The sequence below is a fragment of the Bos indicus x Bos taurus genome, chromosome 16 (assembly GCF_003369695.1).
Source record: "Bos indicus x Bos taurus breed Angus x Brahman F1 hybrid chromosome 16, Bos_hybrid_MaternalHap_v2.0, whole genome shotgun sequence".
NCBI classification, from domain to species: domain Eukaryota; kingdom Metazoa; phylum Chordata; class Mammalia; order Artiodactyla; family Bovidae; genus Bos; species Bos indicus x Bos taurus.
The window spans coordinates 56,511,003-56,530,570 of record NC_040091.1 but is presented as its reverse complement, the minus strand read 5'-3'; the positions used below and the strand labels follow the sequence as shown (position 1 = coordinate 56,530,570).

The 19,568-nt window shown below is 35.9% G+C and overlaps 1 protein-coding gene across 3 annotated transcripts in view; it reads left to right on the top strand.

Annotated features, from left to right (window-relative positions):
• COP1 (COP1, E3 ubiquitin ligase) overlaps positions 1–19,568 on the top strand; it is a 226,045-nt gene that overhangs the window by 167,608 nt on the left and 38,869 nt on the right. For all 3 annotated transcript variants that reach the window (XM_027565409.1, XM_027565410.1, XM_027565408.1), the window contains 3 exons: positions 6,051–6,168; positions 9,068–9,192; positions 11,450–11,610. In XM_027565409.1, coding sequence (XP_027421210.1) covers positions 6,051–6,168; positions 9,068–9,192; positions 11,450–11,610 — 404 coding nt within the window. The remainder of the gene's footprint in view (positions 1–6,050; positions 6,169–9,067; positions 9,193–11,449; positions 11,611–19,568) is intronic.

Here is a 19,568-nt window from a genome sequence, read left to right as displayed (position 1 = left end):
AATGATGAGAGTTAATCCAAACATTTGACTAATCTGATCACAGTAAATTTAAACAGATTGAATTTACCATTTGAAAAACCAAATCCCCTGATTGGGTTATTTTACTAAAAATTTAAAAATGATCAGCTAAATGCTGTATGTATAAGAACCCTGTCTAAGCTTTTTTGGTTCTTTCCTACTATCACTAATTTAGACAACTATTTTCTAGATATTTGAAATAAATCAGTAGATTTATTTACAATCTTTACTTGTCCATATGGTTTATTTTTACTTTGGCTTTATTGCCTTTCTAGTAATGAAAATAGTTTAAAGTATCCCCAGTGTTTATTAGTTATTACTTAAGCATTGTTTACATTGATTCCTTAAAGCAAAAGTGTTTGAAAAGAGATTGAAGTAAAGCAGATCAGTGAAGATGGAAGCAAATTCATTCTCAAAGAATAAACACATATTTTTGCAGGTGTTTATTTGCCTGTGTGTAAACTTAGCAATCTAGGAAATAGATTACTACTCCATTTTATTTCTCTTGTGGCAATGCTGATTTTGTATTTCTAAAGCCATTAAGATTTGCAGAGCATTGCCTCTGAATTTATATTTATGATTGAATAATTTTATAAAAGTTTAATGTAAAAAAAGTCACCTACTAAGTTGAAGAGGAAAACAGATCCTTGAATTTCCCTGGTGATTAACACACAGTTTATTGCACAGGAACTGATTCCAAAGCAGGTAAACTGTGAAACCAGGAAATTTTGCTAGCATTTTGTGCTTATTTAGTATTTTATAAGCCACTGAATATTCTAGATTGTGTGTTGTGCCATATTACAGTAGTATGATAATAAAACTATATATTCCACAAGTAATTTGTTGTGTATACTTTCAAGTGAATTCAAATACCAGAAACAAATTTTAAAACTTTTCTATATTTGATACAAATTTGTTTGTTTTCAATGATAAAACTTAACAGTGTTATCATTGTTTAGCCGCTAATATCTATGCATAGAACATGTACTAGGTCCTATTACTGAGTATGAAAATTTAAACACTATTTTCCCTATTTCCAGTCTGAGAAACACTTTTAAGGGAAAGAGTTTAAGGAAAACACATTTCTCCCACCAGAGGTAATTAAAACCAACAAGTCATGTTGTTGTTGTTATTCAGTTGCTTGGTCCTGTCTGACTTTGCAGCCCCATGGACTCCAGGGTGCTGGGGTCCTGCCCTACACTATCTCCTGGGGTTTGCTCAGACTCACATCCATTGATTCAGTGATGCCATCCAACCATCTCTTCCTCTGTCATCCCCTTCTCCTCCTACCCTCGATCTTTCCCAGCATTGGGGTCTTTTCCAGTGAGTCAGCTCTTCACATCAGGTGGCCAAAATATTAGAGCTTCAGCTTCAGTACCAGTCCTTCCAATTAATATTTAGGGTTGATTTCCTTTAAGATTAACTGGTTTGATCTCCTTGCAGTCTAAGGGTCTCTCAAGAGTCTTCTCCAGCACCACAGTTAGAAAACATCAGTTCTTTGGTGCTCAGCCTTCTTTATGGTCTAACTGTCACATCCATATCTGACTACCGGAAAAACCATAGCTTTGACTATGTGGACCTCTGTTGGCAAAGTGATGTCTCTACTTTTTAATATACTGTCTAGTTTTGTCATAGCTTTCCTTCCAACGAGCAAGTGCCTTTTAGTTTCATGGCTGCAGTCATCATTCACAGTGAAGCCATAGTTCCCCCAGGTCCCCTCCCATCCAGGCTGCCACATAACATTGAGCAGAGTTCCCTGTGCTATTCAGTAGGTCCTTGTTACTCATTTTCAATATAGCAGTGTATCCATGTCCATCCCAAACTCCCTAACTATCCCATCTCCGCGTTATTCCCCCCAGCAATCATAAGTCTCTAAGTCTGTGAGTCTGTTTTATAAGTAAGTTCGCTGTGAAAGTGCTGCACTCAATATGCCAGCAAATTTGGAAAACTCAGCAGTGGCCACAGGACTGGAAAAGGGCAGTTTTCATTCCAATGCCAAAGAAAGGCAATGCCAAAGAATGCTCAAACTACCGCACAATTGCACTCATCTCACACGCTAGTAAAGTAACGCTCAAAATTCTCCAAGCCAGGCTTCAGCAATATTGAACCGTGAACTTCTGATGTTCAAGCTGGTTTTAGAAAAGGCAGAGGAACCAGAGATCAAGTTTCCAACATTCACTGGATCATGGAAAAAGCAAGAGAGTTCCAGAAAAGCATCTATTTCTGCTTTCTTGACTATGCCAAAGCTTTTGACTGTGTGGATCACAATAAACTGTGGAAAATTCTGAAAGAAATGGGAATACCAGACCACCTGACCTGCCTCTTGAGAAATTTGTATGCAGGTCAGGAAGCAACCGTTAGAACTGGACATGGAACAACAGACTGGTTCCAAATAGGAAAAGGAGTTCGTCAAGACTGTATATTGTCACCCTGTTTATTTAACTTACATGCAGAGTACCTCATGAGAAATGCTGGACTGGAAGAAACACAAGCTGGAATCAAGATTGCCGGGAGAAATATCAATAACCTCAGATATGCAGATGACACCACCCTTATGGCAGAAAGTGAAGAGGAACTAAAAAGCCTCTTGATGAAAGTGAAAGTGGAGAGTGAAAAAGTTGGCTTAAAGCTCAACATTCAGAAAACGAAGATCATGGCATCCAGTCCCATCACTTCATGGGAAATAGATGGGGAAACAGTGGAAACAGTGTTAGACTTTTATTTTTCTGGGCTCCAAAATCACTACAGATGGTGACTGCAACCATGAAATTAAAAGACGCTTACTCCTTGGAAGGAAAGCTATGACCAACCTAGATAGCATATTAAAAAGCAGAGACATTACTTTGCCAACAAAGCTTCGTCTAGTCAAGGCTATGGTTTTTCCTGTGGTCATGTATGGATATGAGAGTTGGACTGTGAAGAAGGCTGAACGCCGAAGAATTGATGCTTTTGAACTGTGGTGTTGGAGAAGACTCTTGAGAGTCCCTTGGACTGCAAGGAGATCCAAGCAGTCCATTCTGAAGGAGATCAGCCCTGGGATTTCTTTGGAAGGAATGATGCTAAAGCTGGAACTCCAGTACTTTGGCCACCTCATGCAAAGAGTTGACTCATTGGAAAAGACTCTGATGGTGGGAGGGATTGGGGGCAGGAGGAGAAGGGGACGACAGAGGATGAGATGGCTGGATGGCGTCACTGACTCGATGGACGTGAGTCTGGGTGAACTCCGGGAGTTGGTGATGGACAGAGAGGCCTGGTGTGCTGCGATTCATGGGGTCGCAAAGAGTCGGACATGACTGAGTGACTGATCTGATCTGATCTGATCATTTGTATCATTTCTTTTTAGATTCCACATATAAAGGATGTCATAGAATTCTTCTCCTTCTCTGACTGGACCTCACTCAGTATGACAGTCTCTAGGTCCATCCATATTGCTGAATTGGCATTATTTCATTCTTTTTAATGGCTTGAGGAATATTCCATTGTGTATTTGTACCACATCTTCTTTATCCATTTCTCTGAAATGTCTAGTTTTTGAGAAAAAAGTTTATGATATATACCAAGAAGCAGGAAAAATTCAATCGATAAAAACTATCCCATATGTTGCTGCTGCTGCTGCTGCTGCTAAGTCACTTCAGTCGTGTCCGACTCTGTGCGACCCCCATAGACGGCAGCCCACCAGGCTCCTCTGTCCCTGGGATTCTCCAAGCAAGAACACTGGAGTGGGTTGCCATTTCCTTCTCCAATGCGTGAAAGTGAAGTCGCTCAGTCATGTCTGACTCTTAGGGACCCCATGGACTGCAGCCTACCAAGCTCCTCCGTCCATGGGATTTTCCAGGCAAGAGTACTGGAGTGGGTTGCCGTTGCCTTCTCCATTCCATATGTTGGGCTTACTAGATAGAGACTAGTCAGCTTTTATAGATAATATTCAATGAATTAAACCATAATTAAGGAGTTAAGGGGAAATATGACAAATATATCTTTTCAAATAGTATTAAAAATAGAAATAAAAATCAAATCAGAACTCTGTAGTTGAAAAGTGTAGTAACTGAAAAGAAGAAATAACTGGAGGGACTCATGAGCAAATTTGAGCTGGCAAAAGAATCAGTGAACTCAAAAGGCAGATCAATAGTGATTATTCAGTCTAAGTAACAGGGAGAAAAAAGAATGAAGAGAAAAATGAATGAAGCGTCGGAAACCTGTGAGACACTATCGGACATACCAGTACATACAGTGCAGACTCACAGAGGGTAAGGTGAGAGAGAAGAGCCAGGAAAAATTTGAGGAAAGAATAGCCTAGATCTTTCCCAATTGTTTAATAAACATCACTTTACACATCCAGGAAGCTCAACGAACTCAAATTAAAATAAACTCAAAATGGAAAAGACCAGGAACTACCAAAACAATTTTGAGAAGGAATAAGGTTTGAGGACTTTTTCTTCCCTATTTCAGAATTATAAAGCTCTATTTATTAAGACATTGTTGTACTAGCAGAAGATTAGATATGCATGGATCAATTGATTAAGAATTAAGAATCCAGAAACAAATCCTTATTTATAGTCCATTCATTTTCAGTAAAGGTGCCAAGCAATTCATTGGGGAAAAAGTAGTCTGTCTCAAATGATACTGGGACAACTGGATTCATATCCATCCACATGCAAAAATATTTACTAAGGCCTTTACTTCACACCATACACAGAAATTAACTTAAAATTGATCACAGACTTAAATGTAAGAACCAAAACAATAAAACTTAGGGAAAAAAAATAGAAAAATCTTTAAGAACTTGGGTTAGTCAGTTTTTATATTTACAATACCGAGTGTTCTATAAAAAAAGTTAAAATGAACCTTATAAAGTTAAAAACTTATCAAAGTACAAAAGCTTCTGTACTTATCTGAAAAGATAAGCAACAGAATGGTTGAAAATATTTGCAAAACGCATTTCCGATGTGTATACAAGAGTTTCAAAGAACTCAATAATGGGATTGGAACTGTCATGTGTTGGTGGGAGTGTGAAATGATATCCTGCAGTTTGTCAGTTTCTCAGAGTTAAACACAAGATTGTAACATGATACAGAGTTTGCACTTTTCAGGTATTTGCATAAGACCTAAATAAATGTCTATACAAAGATTTGAATGTGAGTGTTTAATAGCAACATTATTCACAATAATCAAAAAATTGAAACAAATATCCATAAACTGGTGAGTGGGTGGACAAGATGTGGTATATCCACACAGTGGATACTATTTAGCAACAGAAAAGAATGAACTGCTAACACAGTTAAACCTGTGGATGGACTGTAGAAACATTAGGTAAAGAAGCCATCCATACATAAAAGTTACATATAGTATGATTCCATTTGTATAAAAGTTTTCAGAAAAAGGCAAATTTATAGAGGTAAAATATAGCAGTTGCCTAGGGTAGTGGGTGGTAAATATGCGTGAGGGGTCTTATTGGAATGAAGAAAATGTTCTAAAACTGATTTATGATGATGCTTGCACCACTGGGTAAAGTTAATAAAAATCATTGAACCATGTACTTGCAGTGAGTAGATTTTTACGATATGGAAAATGTATCTCAAGAAAGTATATTTTAAAAAGCAAATGTGGGAAGCAAAATTGTATTGCATTTTGTTTAACTTGAAGCCCAAAATGTTTACATTACTTTTCTAAAGCCATCAGAACGTAAGGATACATTAAAATTTTTCCAGTGTTTTGGAACTCTTAATACTATTTCTGGGGCCAGGATCTCAAGAAATATCAGTGGGACTCCCTTTCACACTCACATTGGCATATGTGTATACACTGTTTTGTACTAACCGTATTCTCCTAGCTGCGAAACAAAACTTACTCTATTTGCTTATCTTTGAAAATGAGTCGTTACCCTTAGTTTTCTGAGTATTATAGGTTGGATATTGTTTCTGAAACATTGATGAAATACCCTCAAAAATAACCCTCAAAGTTAAAATTAGCTTTGCTTTCCATTTCTTCATTTACTGCATTTTTTTCTTCTTTTCTGTTTGTTTTTCTTTTAGATCACTGTGTTCACTACTATGATCTTCGTAACACTAAACAGCCAATCATGGTATTCAAAGGACACCGAAAAGCTGTCTCTTACGCGAAGTTTGTGAGTGGTGAGGAAATCGTCTCTGCGTGAGTATTACTCTTTTCAGAAATTGAGTTTAACATGTCATCGTGTACTGGTTTGTAATGTCACCATGGGTTTTCTGAAGAGTAACACTGTGGTATATGTACTTTTTCTTAAAATAGTAGAATTTTATAACTTATTTAATTAAAATACATGTGTATTTTCATCTGTATTGCTCTCTTTTATATGTTATTTGTGAAGAAAATCCAGATGATGCTATATTTTTTAAAGTTGCCCCCTTAAACATTTGAACTTCAGATTGAATTTCAGCCCCTGCTCCTTAAAAAACAGAGAAACAACAGTTGCTACAATATAATAATGAGAAGAGTTTCATTTACTAAAGAGCACTGTATGTTTTTATATATTTGTATTGTGGCACAGTAGTATAATTTGGGGTTTAAAGCAATATTTGATTGAATATTGTTTTAAACTTGGAATCAGTATTTTATGATTCCATGTTACTTGATCTCCCTATGATTTCATGGTGAGTTTTACCTATATTTTGAAGAGAACTTTCTAAATATGACTGCTTATACCTGACAAATATTCTTTAAGACGCCTTCTGAACTAGAGAGCCATAAATAAGCTTTTAGTTATCTTTTATTTTGTTGAAGGTAAAAAAGGTGTCAACCAGAAAAGTACATCTCAGTTGCTAAAATAGTGTTGATTAAGCTTTTCTACCAACAGGGACAGTCCCTTCTGTTATCCATTTTATTGTTCTCTTTATATTACCCTAGTAAAAGCCCATTCTCAGTCTCCTTTTTTCATATATATTATTTCTTCTCAAGCTTAATCATACATTGTTTTCTTTCTTTCACATAGTTTCTAATATATCCTAGGAGATTATTAACACCAGGGCCTTATACTTGGGATCTCCCACCACATCTGTCTCCATACTGGTTGCTCTAGATAAGAACTTGGTAATTTGAGTTGATTTAACAAGGTAATTTGATTGTTATTTAAAAAAAAGAAAAAAGGGAAAAAAGAAAATGAGAGCTGAATTTCTAAGGGGAGTTAACAGAAAATTAGTTCACAAATGTATATTAAAATGATGACCAGTCAAAAAGTCTCCTTCTTTAGAAGTAATAATGGGCAGTAAATAACGAAAACTTTATTCAGATTCAAATATGAACGATACATGGCAAAAATGTTCTTTCTTAAATTTCAGACTTATAAGTGTTGAATCAGTTAGTTTGATTTCAACTAGTTGAAGTAAGAAGTGAAGTGTTAGTTGCTCAGTTGTGTGCAGCTCTTTGCAACCCAAAGGGCCATAGCCCCCCAGGCTCCTCTGTCTGATTTTCCAGGCAAGCGAAAATACTGGAGTGGGTAGCCATTTCCTTCTCCAGGGGATCTTCCCTACCCAGGGATTGAACCCAGGTCTCTTCATTGCAGGCAGATTGGCAGATTCTTTACTGTCTGAGCCACCAGGGAAGCCAGGAAGTTGAAGTATATGTATGCTTAACTGTATAAATTCGAAATCTTAGTCGACCTTTTTTAATGTAGATTTGTGGTATATATATTCACCAGTCTTTTTTCCTTTTTGGTGTTTATAAATCATGATGATTTTCCTCTTGAACATATTTGGTGTTTAAAAGTATGTGAGACAAGTTTACCCACAAGTATATTTGGAAATATGAAAAAAGTAATATTAAAACAATCCTACGCATACATGTTGCTGCAGCCTCTGAATTCTTTGACTAGCAGAAAAAAAAATTTAAAACAACATAAATGTCAGAAATTCCCTGGCGGTCCAGTGGTTATAGCTCTGCAGTTCCACTGCCAGGGTCCAGGTTCGAACGCTGGTCGGGGAACTACGCAAGCTGCATGGCATGGCCAAAAAACCCCCAAAACCAAAAAACAGCATAAATGTCTGAGAATAAATCTATGTTGAAAAATAATGAGAAGCAATAGAGTTTTGGAAATTTGGAATGTGGCCTGTGAAATAAGAGTTTCAATCTTGGCTCTACTATTTACTAGCAGTGTTACCTTAAAAATATTCTTAACCTTCAATATCTGTTCCCTCACCTCTGAAATGGAACTGAGAATACTACTTATATGCTGTGATTCTTTGAATAAAACATTGTATGTCAAACATTTAGCATGGTGCCCTAGTCTGTGACTGTTAGAGAAAAGATGATTTATTATATAGTCATTAATAGAGAAATGTGTTTATTTCACACAAAATGTAAAACAAATTGTTGGATGAGGAAGAAGCACTTTGCAAAAATAATGTGCTGTATGATTCAATTTTTATAATAAAAAGTCAGGAGTATTGAGTATTTTATTCAAATCCTCAGACTGTCTTTGCATGATAGGATTAGTGTTGATTTTTATATTCAATTATTTTTTGATTAACAGCTGCATTTGCATAATAGTAAGGTAAACTGTATAGACCAAACACTCATAGTATTCCTTGCCTGTAGGTACAACTCAGCTGTGAAGATAGTTTATATTTAATGTACTAATATAATTGAACAGTTGAAAAAATAAATCAACTGAAATTGGGAACACAACTCCCAATAGAGCTTTCTTATTGTTTGATGGTGGTCATATGGTGTTATTGATGGCTAATGGTTATACTTCCTACGTGCCCAGGGACTATTGAAAGCATTTAAATAAATTAATGTAATTTTTTTTCAATCTCTTCTAGGATTCGTCTAATCATGTAAAATAGGAAAAACTATATTTCATATTTAACTGATGAAAATATTGAGGCAAAAGAGTTTGTATTAACTTTCCTAAGGTCAAAAGCAAATAATAGCATACTGAGCATTCTGACTCAGACAATCTGGCTCCAGAGTCTGCATTCCCTACCACCAAACTGGATTGCCTCTGATTAGTAGTAGTGATGCGTTTCATGTCATGAAATCTTAGAGGTGTTCTAACTTCTTGTGTTTCTCTCAGTTCAACAGACAGCCAGCTAAAGCTGTGGAATGTAGGGAAGCCATACTGCCTACGCTCCTTCAAGGGCCATATCAATGAAAAAAACTTCGTAGGCCTTGCTTCCAATGGAGATTATATAGCTTGTGGTAAGTGAAACTACTTTCTCCTGGAACTTTTAAATAGGTATCTTTCACCAAAATTGCATTCAGTGGAATAGATGACATACCAACTCAGGAAATGATCTGTACATTCAGAAGGTAGCCTGCTGAATTTTCTTTGGATTAGAAAAGCATTAGTCCTTCTCTCCATCACTGAGCACAAGCCCCAACCATGTGAAACAGCATAAGATTGTTAACTGTATTATAAGAAGACATTTCTGCTGATATCTTAATTTTGGAGACAGTTGTGTTCTTAAGTCTGATGTTCATTTCCCCCTGTATAATGTTCCCTTCAATAAACAGTCTGTTTGGGTAGTCTCGATCTGTTATTCTAGGACTCTCATTGTTGATAATCTGTACAAATTTAAATTATAAATATGAAAATCAAATTTGGTACTGTTGAAGTGCTTTAATACATTTGATTCCTGAGTATATGAACTTCCGTTAGTATTTTTAAATGATTTGGCCTTTATTCAGTAAAATTAACTATCTCTACATATATATACGTGAACTATGAACTTCCAGATGTTCAAGCTGGTTTTAGAAAAGGCAGAGGAACCAGAGATCAAATTGCCAACATCTGCTGGATCATGGAAAAAGCAAGAGAGTTCCAGAAAAACATCTATTTCTGCTTTATTGACTATGCCAAAGCCTTTGACTGTGTGGATCACAATAAACTGTGGAACATTCTTCAAGAGATGGGAATACCAGACCACCTAACCTGCCTGTTGAGAAACCTATATGCAGGTCATGAAGCAACAGTTAGAACTGGATATGGAACAACAGACTGGTTCCAAATAGGAAAAGGAGTACGTCAAGGCTGTATATTGTCACCCTGCTTATTTAACTTATACGCAAAGTACATCACGAGAAACTCTGGGCTGGAAAAAGCACAAGCTGGAATCAAGATTGCCGGGAGAAATATCAATAACCACAGATATGCAGATAACACCACCCTTATGGCAGAAAGTGAAAAGGAACTAAAAAGCCTCTTGATGAAAGTGAAAGTGGAGAGTGAAAAAGTTGGCTTAAAGGTCAACATTCAGAAAACGAAGATCATGGCATCTGGTCTTAGCACTTCATGGCAAATAGATGGGGAAGTAGTGGAAACAGTGCCAGACTTTATTTTTTGGGGCTCCAAAATCACTGCAGATGGTGACTGCAGCCATGAAATTAAAAGACACTTACTCCTTGGAAGGAAAGTTATGACCAACCTAGATAGCATGTTGAAAAACAGAGACATTACTTTGCCAACAAAGGTCCATCTAGTCAAGGCTACGGTTTTTCCAGTGGTCATGTATGGATGTGAGAGCTGGACTGGGAAGAAAGCTGAGCACCGAAAAATTGATGCTTTTGAACTGTGGTGTTGGAGAAGACTCTTGAGAGTCCCTTGGAATGCAAGGAGATCCAACCAGTCCATTCTGAAGGAGATCATTGGAAGGACTGATGCTAAAGCTGAAACTCTAATACATTGGCCACCTCATGTGAAGAGTTGACTCATTGGAAAAGACCCTGATGCTGGGAGGGATTGGCGGCAGGAGGAGAAGGGGACGACAGAGGATGAGATGACTGGATGGCATCACCGACTTGGTGGACATGAGTTTGAGTAAACTCCAGGAGATGGTGATGGACAGGGAGGCCTGGCGTGCTGCGATTCATGGAGTCGTGAAGAGTCGAACATGACTGAGTGACTGAACTGAACATGTGTATGAACCTAAACCTTGTCAAAGCAAATCTCTTACTTTGACAGATTGTTCAAACTATAGGTTTGTAGACCACTTAGCTTTTGTTAGGAAATGGGAAATGAGTTTTGTAGATTATTAAAATCTGTGTTTATAAGTGCTACAACTTTTTTTTCCCCCTCTAGGCAGAAATCTTTTTAAATGTACTTTAAGATTATACTGTAATAACAAATTTCTGGTTCTTCTCTGCTGCTGCTGTGAAGTCACTTAAGTCGTGTCCTCTGCTAAAAATGATTTTTATATCAATATTGTTAAATCATTTGACAATGATAATGTCTTTAGGTTAGGAAAATATACATTTTTTTCCTAGGAATCCTTTTTTCACATGATTCCCAAGAAGTCCTGTGCTCTGGTCTTTCATATTTTACTATAAAAGATTATTAGTCTCTGAACTTAAATGTTGAGTAATAGTTAACTTATGAATATGAAGTCCTAATACTAAGTTCTTCCATTCTAAACAAAAAAAGATATTTTAAAATAATTATTGGATTTTTTTGTTTTAGGAAGTGAGAACAACTCTCTTTACCTGTACTATAAAGGACTTTCTAAGACTTTGCTAACTTTTAAGTTCGACACAGTCAAAAGTGTTCTGGACAAAGACCGAAAGGAAGATGACACAAATGAATTTGTTAGTGCTGTGTGCTGGAGGGCACTTCCAGATGGGGTGAGTTTTTGTATCAGTTTTTCCACCTTGGTGTCTCATATGATGCACTGTGTTTATATATACACAGGTGAGCCTTGTAAGTTTAAGATATAAATTGTTGCATATATTTTCTTTTTTGCTTAGTATTACATCACCAAAGGAAATAGACATTTTAGAAAGTAGTAATTGAATTGTCACTAAAGGAACAGTAATTGAAATGTTACATCATGCTGACATGATGTCTCTCCTGTGTACCCATAGCATCATATGCATACCTCTGTTACATCATTATCAGATTATCTCTGTATCTCTCCTACAGGACTGGAAATTTATCCAGGAAACATACTGTGTCTCATTTCCCTTTTTAATCACTTGCAGTATAGGCTAAATAAACATTCAGCTGAACCTGGTATTATATTAGGAGGAAAAAGTTTGATGTGGATAAAGGAGAGTGGCCTATATGCATACCTAGTTAAGTACTATTTCAGGGCAGAATTTCTCTATACAAAATACATTTATATGAGAATATTTCAACACATTTGATTTCTAAACAAAGTTTTATTTCCAGGTTGCCCAAAAAAGTTTCCTCAAACTTATCATTCAGTTATGCATTTTAAAGTACAAGCTTTCTCCTAAGTTATATGAAGAAGTGATTGTTTTTATTATCTTGATTTTGTAAATGTTAGTCATCTGTTAATGTCTCTTTTTTTTAAATAACTTTTTAGGTATTTACTTAGTTTTATTTTTAACAAAAAAAAATTCTACTTGATAGGTACTTTAAGACTTCTGAGTTCTTATACAGTTTAAATAGATGTATTCAGGCTATCTTGTTTAAAGTTCTGTTACTCAGCTTCAGTTTTGGTAGTGGCAGACACGATGATTTGGAGTATGTATTTCCTCAAGATGATTTGGAGTATATACTTCCTCTGAGTATAACTAGAAAGTTAGATGAAGTATATGTATTTTAAAACCAAAACCTATTTTAAGTCATTGGAAAATGAACAAGATAGAAAAGAATTAGCAGTCTAGGAATGTGAGCCTGGCTTTTGAATATTCTTTCTCCGCTGGGCACGTTTGCCAGTTTTGGTGGAATGTCTGAGAATACTTATGGTAGCTTCATGGGATCACAAGGAATGCAGTCTAGTGCTCGCCACCATATGGGTGAACTCACTTTGGTCTTGGTACCCAAAGGGCTCTAGTCTAGAGTAAACCAGTCGAAGATAAGCCCCCCTGACTCTATTTCAGGTCACATCAATCCTGAGTAAATTGAGGTTATCATGGATTTCTAGGGTTCACAGGATGTAAAATGAAATCCTCTATGCAAGAAGGCCTTCAAAAGAAGATCACCTAAGAATTTTATTCTTTTTCAAAATTGCAAATGTAATAACTAGGCACAATAAAATGTAAACAGACATAGGAAAGGCAAGATGACATGAATAAATTTAGTGTAAAAATTGGACAATAGAAACAAAATCACAGCAACTCTGGGTATTATCAGACATAGCCTGGAAATAACCATACTGACAAAATGAAAGGCAAGGTTGAAAATTTCAATTGGGAAATAAAAAGTAGTTTTAAAATGAAAATTCTAGAACTAAGAAAATATAATTACCAAAATTAGGAACTTAGTGAATGGGTTGAGTGGAAGATGAGGCACAGTTGAAAAGAGAAGTAATGAACTTGTAGTATAGTTAGAAGAAAATATACAAAAGTAAGCATGGAGAGACAAAAAATGATGAAAAAAGGAGGTGGAAGTTGAAGTAAGAAAGTTGACGCTCAGTCACGTTGGACTCTGTGACCTCATTGACTGCAGCCTGCTAGGCTCCTGCCCATGGAATTTTCCAGACAAGAATACTGGAGTGGGTTGCCGTTTCCTCCTCCAGGGGATCTTCCCCACCCAGAATTCAAACCCACATCTCTTGCACCTCCTACATTGACAGGTGGACTATTTACCACTGTGCTACTTGGGAAGCCCCAAAGCAGATATTAGAAAGGATTATTGTTGATAAAGCTTTACATCATTGATGAAAGACATTAAGGCAGAGATTCAGTAAACTTTCATACCCCAGAGAATAAATGACTTGAAACCTACATTGTGAGTAGAGATTTAATATCAGATCTGGACCCTGAACATACATAGACCTACATGAAAATCTGACCTTGGGTCCACCTTCTCATAGCACTTTGCTGTGGAAATAAGCTGTATTGAGACAAATAGGGAATGTTATGTGTTAGGAGCTAGTTATCTCTTAATTTTACTCTGAAACCTCATCTGTTACATTGCTTCTGAACTGAGAGAACTGTGAGTTGACATACTGGCCTTACATCTGTGCAGTGTGAACAATATAAGACTGGCAGGAAACCAAGGCACCTCTCTTGCTGAAGTGAACCACCTGCATCTCAGCTGTCCTTGGCAATTGTGCTCACTTTCTGTGGTTTGGGGAGAGATCCAAGAAGCTATGCATGGTTTTGAAGATGCTGTGCATACTGAATATCCTATCTTATATCCTTTTATAAAGCTAACGAAGTGCTAGATTTAAAACTAATTGTGTCTGCTCCTGTGACCCTTGCTGGTGGTGGGACACATCATTAAAACTGCTGAAAAAATACAATGGGAGATTCTTAAAAGAAAGCAAAGAAAAGCTGTCTTCAAAGAAAGGGTAATTGGACTGACAACATCTCAATGAAACAATAGAAATCAAAAGATAATGGAGCCAGATCTAAAGTGTGTAAAGGAAAAATACCTGCCAATCTAGCATTCTGTATCCAGTAAATGAAGACTTTTTTAGATAAATAAGATGAAGCATTTGCCACCAGTAGAAAATTTTCTACACTAAAGAAAATCTTAAAGGATATTCTTAAGACAGAAGGGAAAAAAAATGCAGAAGATGGAAGGTCATAGTTGCAGAAACGAATGGGAAGCAATAGAAATGGTAAATATGCAGTAAATCTAAAGCAATGATGTCTGTTGGACATAATACACACATAGAATTAAGTACTTGACAATAATAAGTCAGAAGAATAAATGTGGTTAAACTGTCTCAAGCCCTTGCTTTGTCAAGGAAGGTGGCAAAAGAACTAATTAATATTAGACAGAAAGGGTGCATATTATAGTTCATAGGATAACCTCCAAAGTAGGTTCTTAAAGTCCACTTTTTCTTCTAGGCTTATAATATTTGCTTTTTAATTCCTTCCATTTAAAGTCAGAAAATGTCTAAAATTGTTTATTTTCATCTGAGGGACAGTACTTTGTCCTTTCTCTTTTTCTATCTTCCTAATACCTTCCCTGTGTCTAAAAGTTGGAGAAGGCAATGGCACCCCACTCCAGTACTCTTGCCTGGAAAATCCCATGGATCGGGGAGCCTGGAGGGCTGCAGTCCATGGGGTCGCTGAGGGTCGGACACGACTGAGCGACTTCACTTTCACTTTTCACTTTCATGCATTGGAGAAGGAAATGGCAACCCACTCCAGTGTTCTTGCCTGGAGAATCCCAGGGACAGGGGAGCCTGGTGGGCTGCCGTCTATGTGGTCACGCAGAATCGGACACGACTGAAGTGACTTAGCATGTCTAAAAGCACGTCAGAGTCTTCTGTCCTTTGTTCTTCTGTTAGTGGCTTTAGCATTTCTACTGTTAGAGTGCCACAACCTCTTGTACCACATTAAATTTTCAAGAGTTTTAAGATAAGTTTGAACTGTATCAAAAATACTTTTTTCTTTTTTTTAGAAGAAGAATTTTTTTATTATACAACATAGGTCCTCTCTAGGATACTTAGAAATGGTAATATTTATTCTATACTAATAAAGAATGCAGAAGTCTTCATTTTATATTTTGTTTTTACTTTATTATTTTAATTCATTTGAAGATATTTTAATTAAACTTTAGTAATTTAGAATTATTGACATATGAATATTCTGTTATTGCCAGATTCTTAGGATTTTAACCCCCAAGAGTTAATCTTATTTGTATTGCCTATTTCAGTATTAATGTCGTGATTTTTTTTAAAGGAGGGAATTTGTATGAAATAACTGCTTGGACTACCACTTACCACTCTACTTTTATTTAGACTTTGAAATTTAATTTCCCCATTGGTTGGTTTTTAAATATAAATGAAGTGAGCTTGATCATATGTTTAACTTGCTGTAATAAAAAAAATTACTATCCATTTATTTGAAAAAACAATTGTAAAGTCTAAAACTGTGTACTTGAATGTAGTATATCCATATATGATTGAACATCTGAATACATTCCATTGAATAATTACACAATCTATGAAATAGTGTGGTTTGCTTTATTTCCATGTATAGCAGTCAGCTATGTACTTTTGATTATAGAGAATGGTGGGCTAGTGGACTATAATTTCATTTTGTGACTCTTCCTTGAAAAGTATCGCATAATTTATTTTAACCTCTTGTATCCCAGTGTAGTAATTTTTGCTGTCTGATACTTATTGGACAAGCCATTACCTGGATCTGTTCATGTTAGTTCTAGTTTCAGCCTTTTCTTCTAAAATATTCTATTTACTCACAATTTCTAGTAAGTATTCATATGGACTAACATAACATTTATTTCTTTGTTCCCTTCCTCCTAAAAGGCGCCACTAGGGAAGCCCAAAAGGCAGTAGTGATATGATTAGTTTAAATAATTATCCTTAAACTAATTTAGAGTTGATTCCAAAGAAAGTTCTTTTGCAGCTGAATATTAGGAGAGTGTGAAGTCAGTGAATTTCCTTGGCAAGCGCATCATCAGAGAATACTGTCACCATCTTGAAACTGTGCATAGGTTTTGATTTTTGTTTTCTTCCCCAAATAGTTACAGTAGCTTATTATTGAAAGAAACCGTTAGTAATGAATACATGTATATTTTAGAGAATTTAGAATAACAACAAAAGAGAAAATATCTGTTATCACTTTATCCAGAAATAACTAATATGGGCATTTTAATATAATTAACATGTAATTTTTTCCATTCATAGGAACTTTTTCCCCCAATAGCAGTGAATATTTTATATATTATCATGTATTCTTTACCTTTTGCCTTTGTCATGAACAGTTCCCAAATCTAAATATATTTTGAAAAGAGAGTTTTCAGTGGTTCCATATTATTCTAAGGATTTACCATAACTGGTATACTATTGTTTTGCTGAAGATACTTTACTTTTTACTACTGTGAATAATGCTTCTGAATATTTTTTAGTAAATCTTTAAATTTCTAATTAATTCTTTAGGAGCGAACTTTAGGGATTTATTAATTTGAAGGAAATGAATAGCTTTAAGGCTTTTGATTAAAATTAGTAGATTGCCTTATAGTACCGTCAGTTTCGTTTGGTCTTACACAGAGAAAGTCCAGGTGTTGCGTTTGACCATACCCATAAAACATGGACTGTAATGCCAGTATCTTTGCCAGTTAGAAAATAATCTTCTTAGTAAAAGAATGTTTATTAGTTGTTTCCATAAACAGTTTTCTAAAACATTAGCTTTTGATTTTTTACAAATTTCACGTTTATGTACTGAAAAGTTTTCTTTTTTTTTTTAAGAAATTCTTGCTTGAACAGGAAATTCAATACAACTGAGATATTTTATAATTATAGTCCTGTGGCAATTTGATGTTAGTAATTTATATCTATTCCATTATCCTCTACATCCCACATCTACCTTAAAACTAATGCTATAGAGTGAAAGTAAATTTGGAATGATAGTCTTATTCTTTATTTCTGTTGTATCTTTTTTTTATCATCACTGCTTTATTCAGACACTGAAAGTTAGGTAAAGGAGACTATATATGTTCTATATCTGTGGATCAATTCTGTGGCATATCTCTTATCTGAAACAATTGGTATGAAATATAAATTGTTTCAAATTTATGTTGAATATAATTTAACAAAAGGCAAATTATTTTCTGTTAAATAATCGTATCTGTGTAAAGGGACACTATATTTTTGTTGACCTTGGCAGACCTTGAGTCCGCGGTGACTCCTGCTGAGGCTGTACGTCATATATAATTATCTAGTCTTGAGTCACCAGTTATAAATAGATATCTACTAATGAAAGACAAAGCTTGTAAAGGATACTTAAAGACTCTCATAGGTCTTCAAAAGTGACAAATGTATGTATATACTATATCCTCAGAAAAAGCTTTAGTTAGTTATTGAAGGGTTATTAAGGGTGGATTTTCCTCTTGCAGCTTAAAACACCAGGAGTCATATTGAAAGTTTTTATAACTCAGTAGTAAAGGATGTCAGACTAATGATATCCCTAATTTCCCTTCCTGAAACCAAGTCCAGCAAGACTTGGCATGGAAATTTGTTAACAGTGTTAATCACCCATACTATGCAAAGTTATAACTATATTAGGAAGAGGCGTCTTTTTTTAGTTATATAATAAAATATATTCTTACTTCTTACAAATAAAACTTTATATAATGAGACATTTATTATAAAATGTTTTTAACTGAAACTTTGTGTTCTTATGGAAATCTTTTCTTTACCTAAATCTGTCATAATTGCTCTCCATTAAAATATTTCCTGAATGAATAAATACACTGCTTTGTACTATTATTTGTGTTCATGTCTCCTGTCCCCTGCTAGTCTGTAACGTTTTTGGAAACAAACATAGTGTACAGAACAAGGGCAAAGACCATGGAGTCAACGACTAAGGTTCAAATCAGATTTTCCACTTACTAGATCTTTGACCTTGCTCAAGTGCCTTAATTCATTGTGCTTCAATTTCTTCATCTTTAAAGTGCTAATGATAATAATGACTACCTTTACACTTAAATTGAAAAAAGTGAGGAAAACCACTAGACCATTCAGGTATGACTTAAATCAAATCCCTTATAATTATATAGCGGAAGTGAGAAATAGATTTAAGGGACTTGATCTGATAGAGTGCCTGATGAACTATGGACAGAGGTTCGTGACATTGTACAGGAGACAGGGATCAAGACCATCCCCAAGAAAAAGAAATGCAAAAAGGCAAAATCGCTGTCTGAGGAGGCCTTAGAAATAGCTGTGAAAAGAAGAGAAGCAAAAAGCAAAGGAGAAAAAGAAGAATATACCCATTTGAATGCAGAGTTCCAAAGAACAGCAAGGAGAGATAAGAAAGCCTTCCTCAGCAATCAATGCAAAGAAATAGAGAAAACAACAGAATGGGGAAAGACTAGAGATCTCTTCAAGAAAATTAGAGATACCAAGGGAACATTTCGTGCAAAGATGGGCTCAATAAAGGACAGAAATGGTATGGACCTAACAGAAGCAGAAGATATTAAGAAGAGGTGGCAAGAATACACAGAAGAACTGTACAAAAAAGATCTTCACAACCCAGATAATAACGATGGTGTGATCACTCATCTAGAGCAAGACATCCTGGAATGTGAAGTCAAGTGGGCCTTAGGAAACATCACTACGAACAAAGCTAGTGGAGGTGATGGAATTCCAGTTGAGCTATTTCAAATCCTGAAAGATGATGCTGTGAAAGTGCTGCACTTAATATGCCAGCAAATGTGGAAAACTCAGCAGTGGCCATAGGACAGGAAAAGGTCAGTTTTCATTCCAATCCCAAAGAAAGGCAATGCCAAAGAATGCTCAAACTACCACACAATTGCACTCATCTCACATGCTAGTAAAGTAATGCTCAAAATTCCCCAAGCCAGGCTTCAGCAAGACATGAACCGTGAACTTCCAGATGTTCAAGCTGGTTTTAGAAAAGGCGGAGGAACTAGAGATCAAATTGCCAACATCTGCTGGATCATTGAAAAAGGAAGAGAGTTCCAGAAAAACATCTATTTCTGCTTGATTGACTATGCCAAAGGCTTTGACTGTGTGGATCACAATAAACTGTGAAACATTCTTCAAGAGATGGGAATCCCAGACCACCTGACCTGCCTCTTGAGAAACCTATATGCAGGTCAGGAAGCAACAGTTAGAACTGGACATGGAACAACAGACTGGTTCCAAATAGGAAAAGGAGTATGTCAAGGCTAT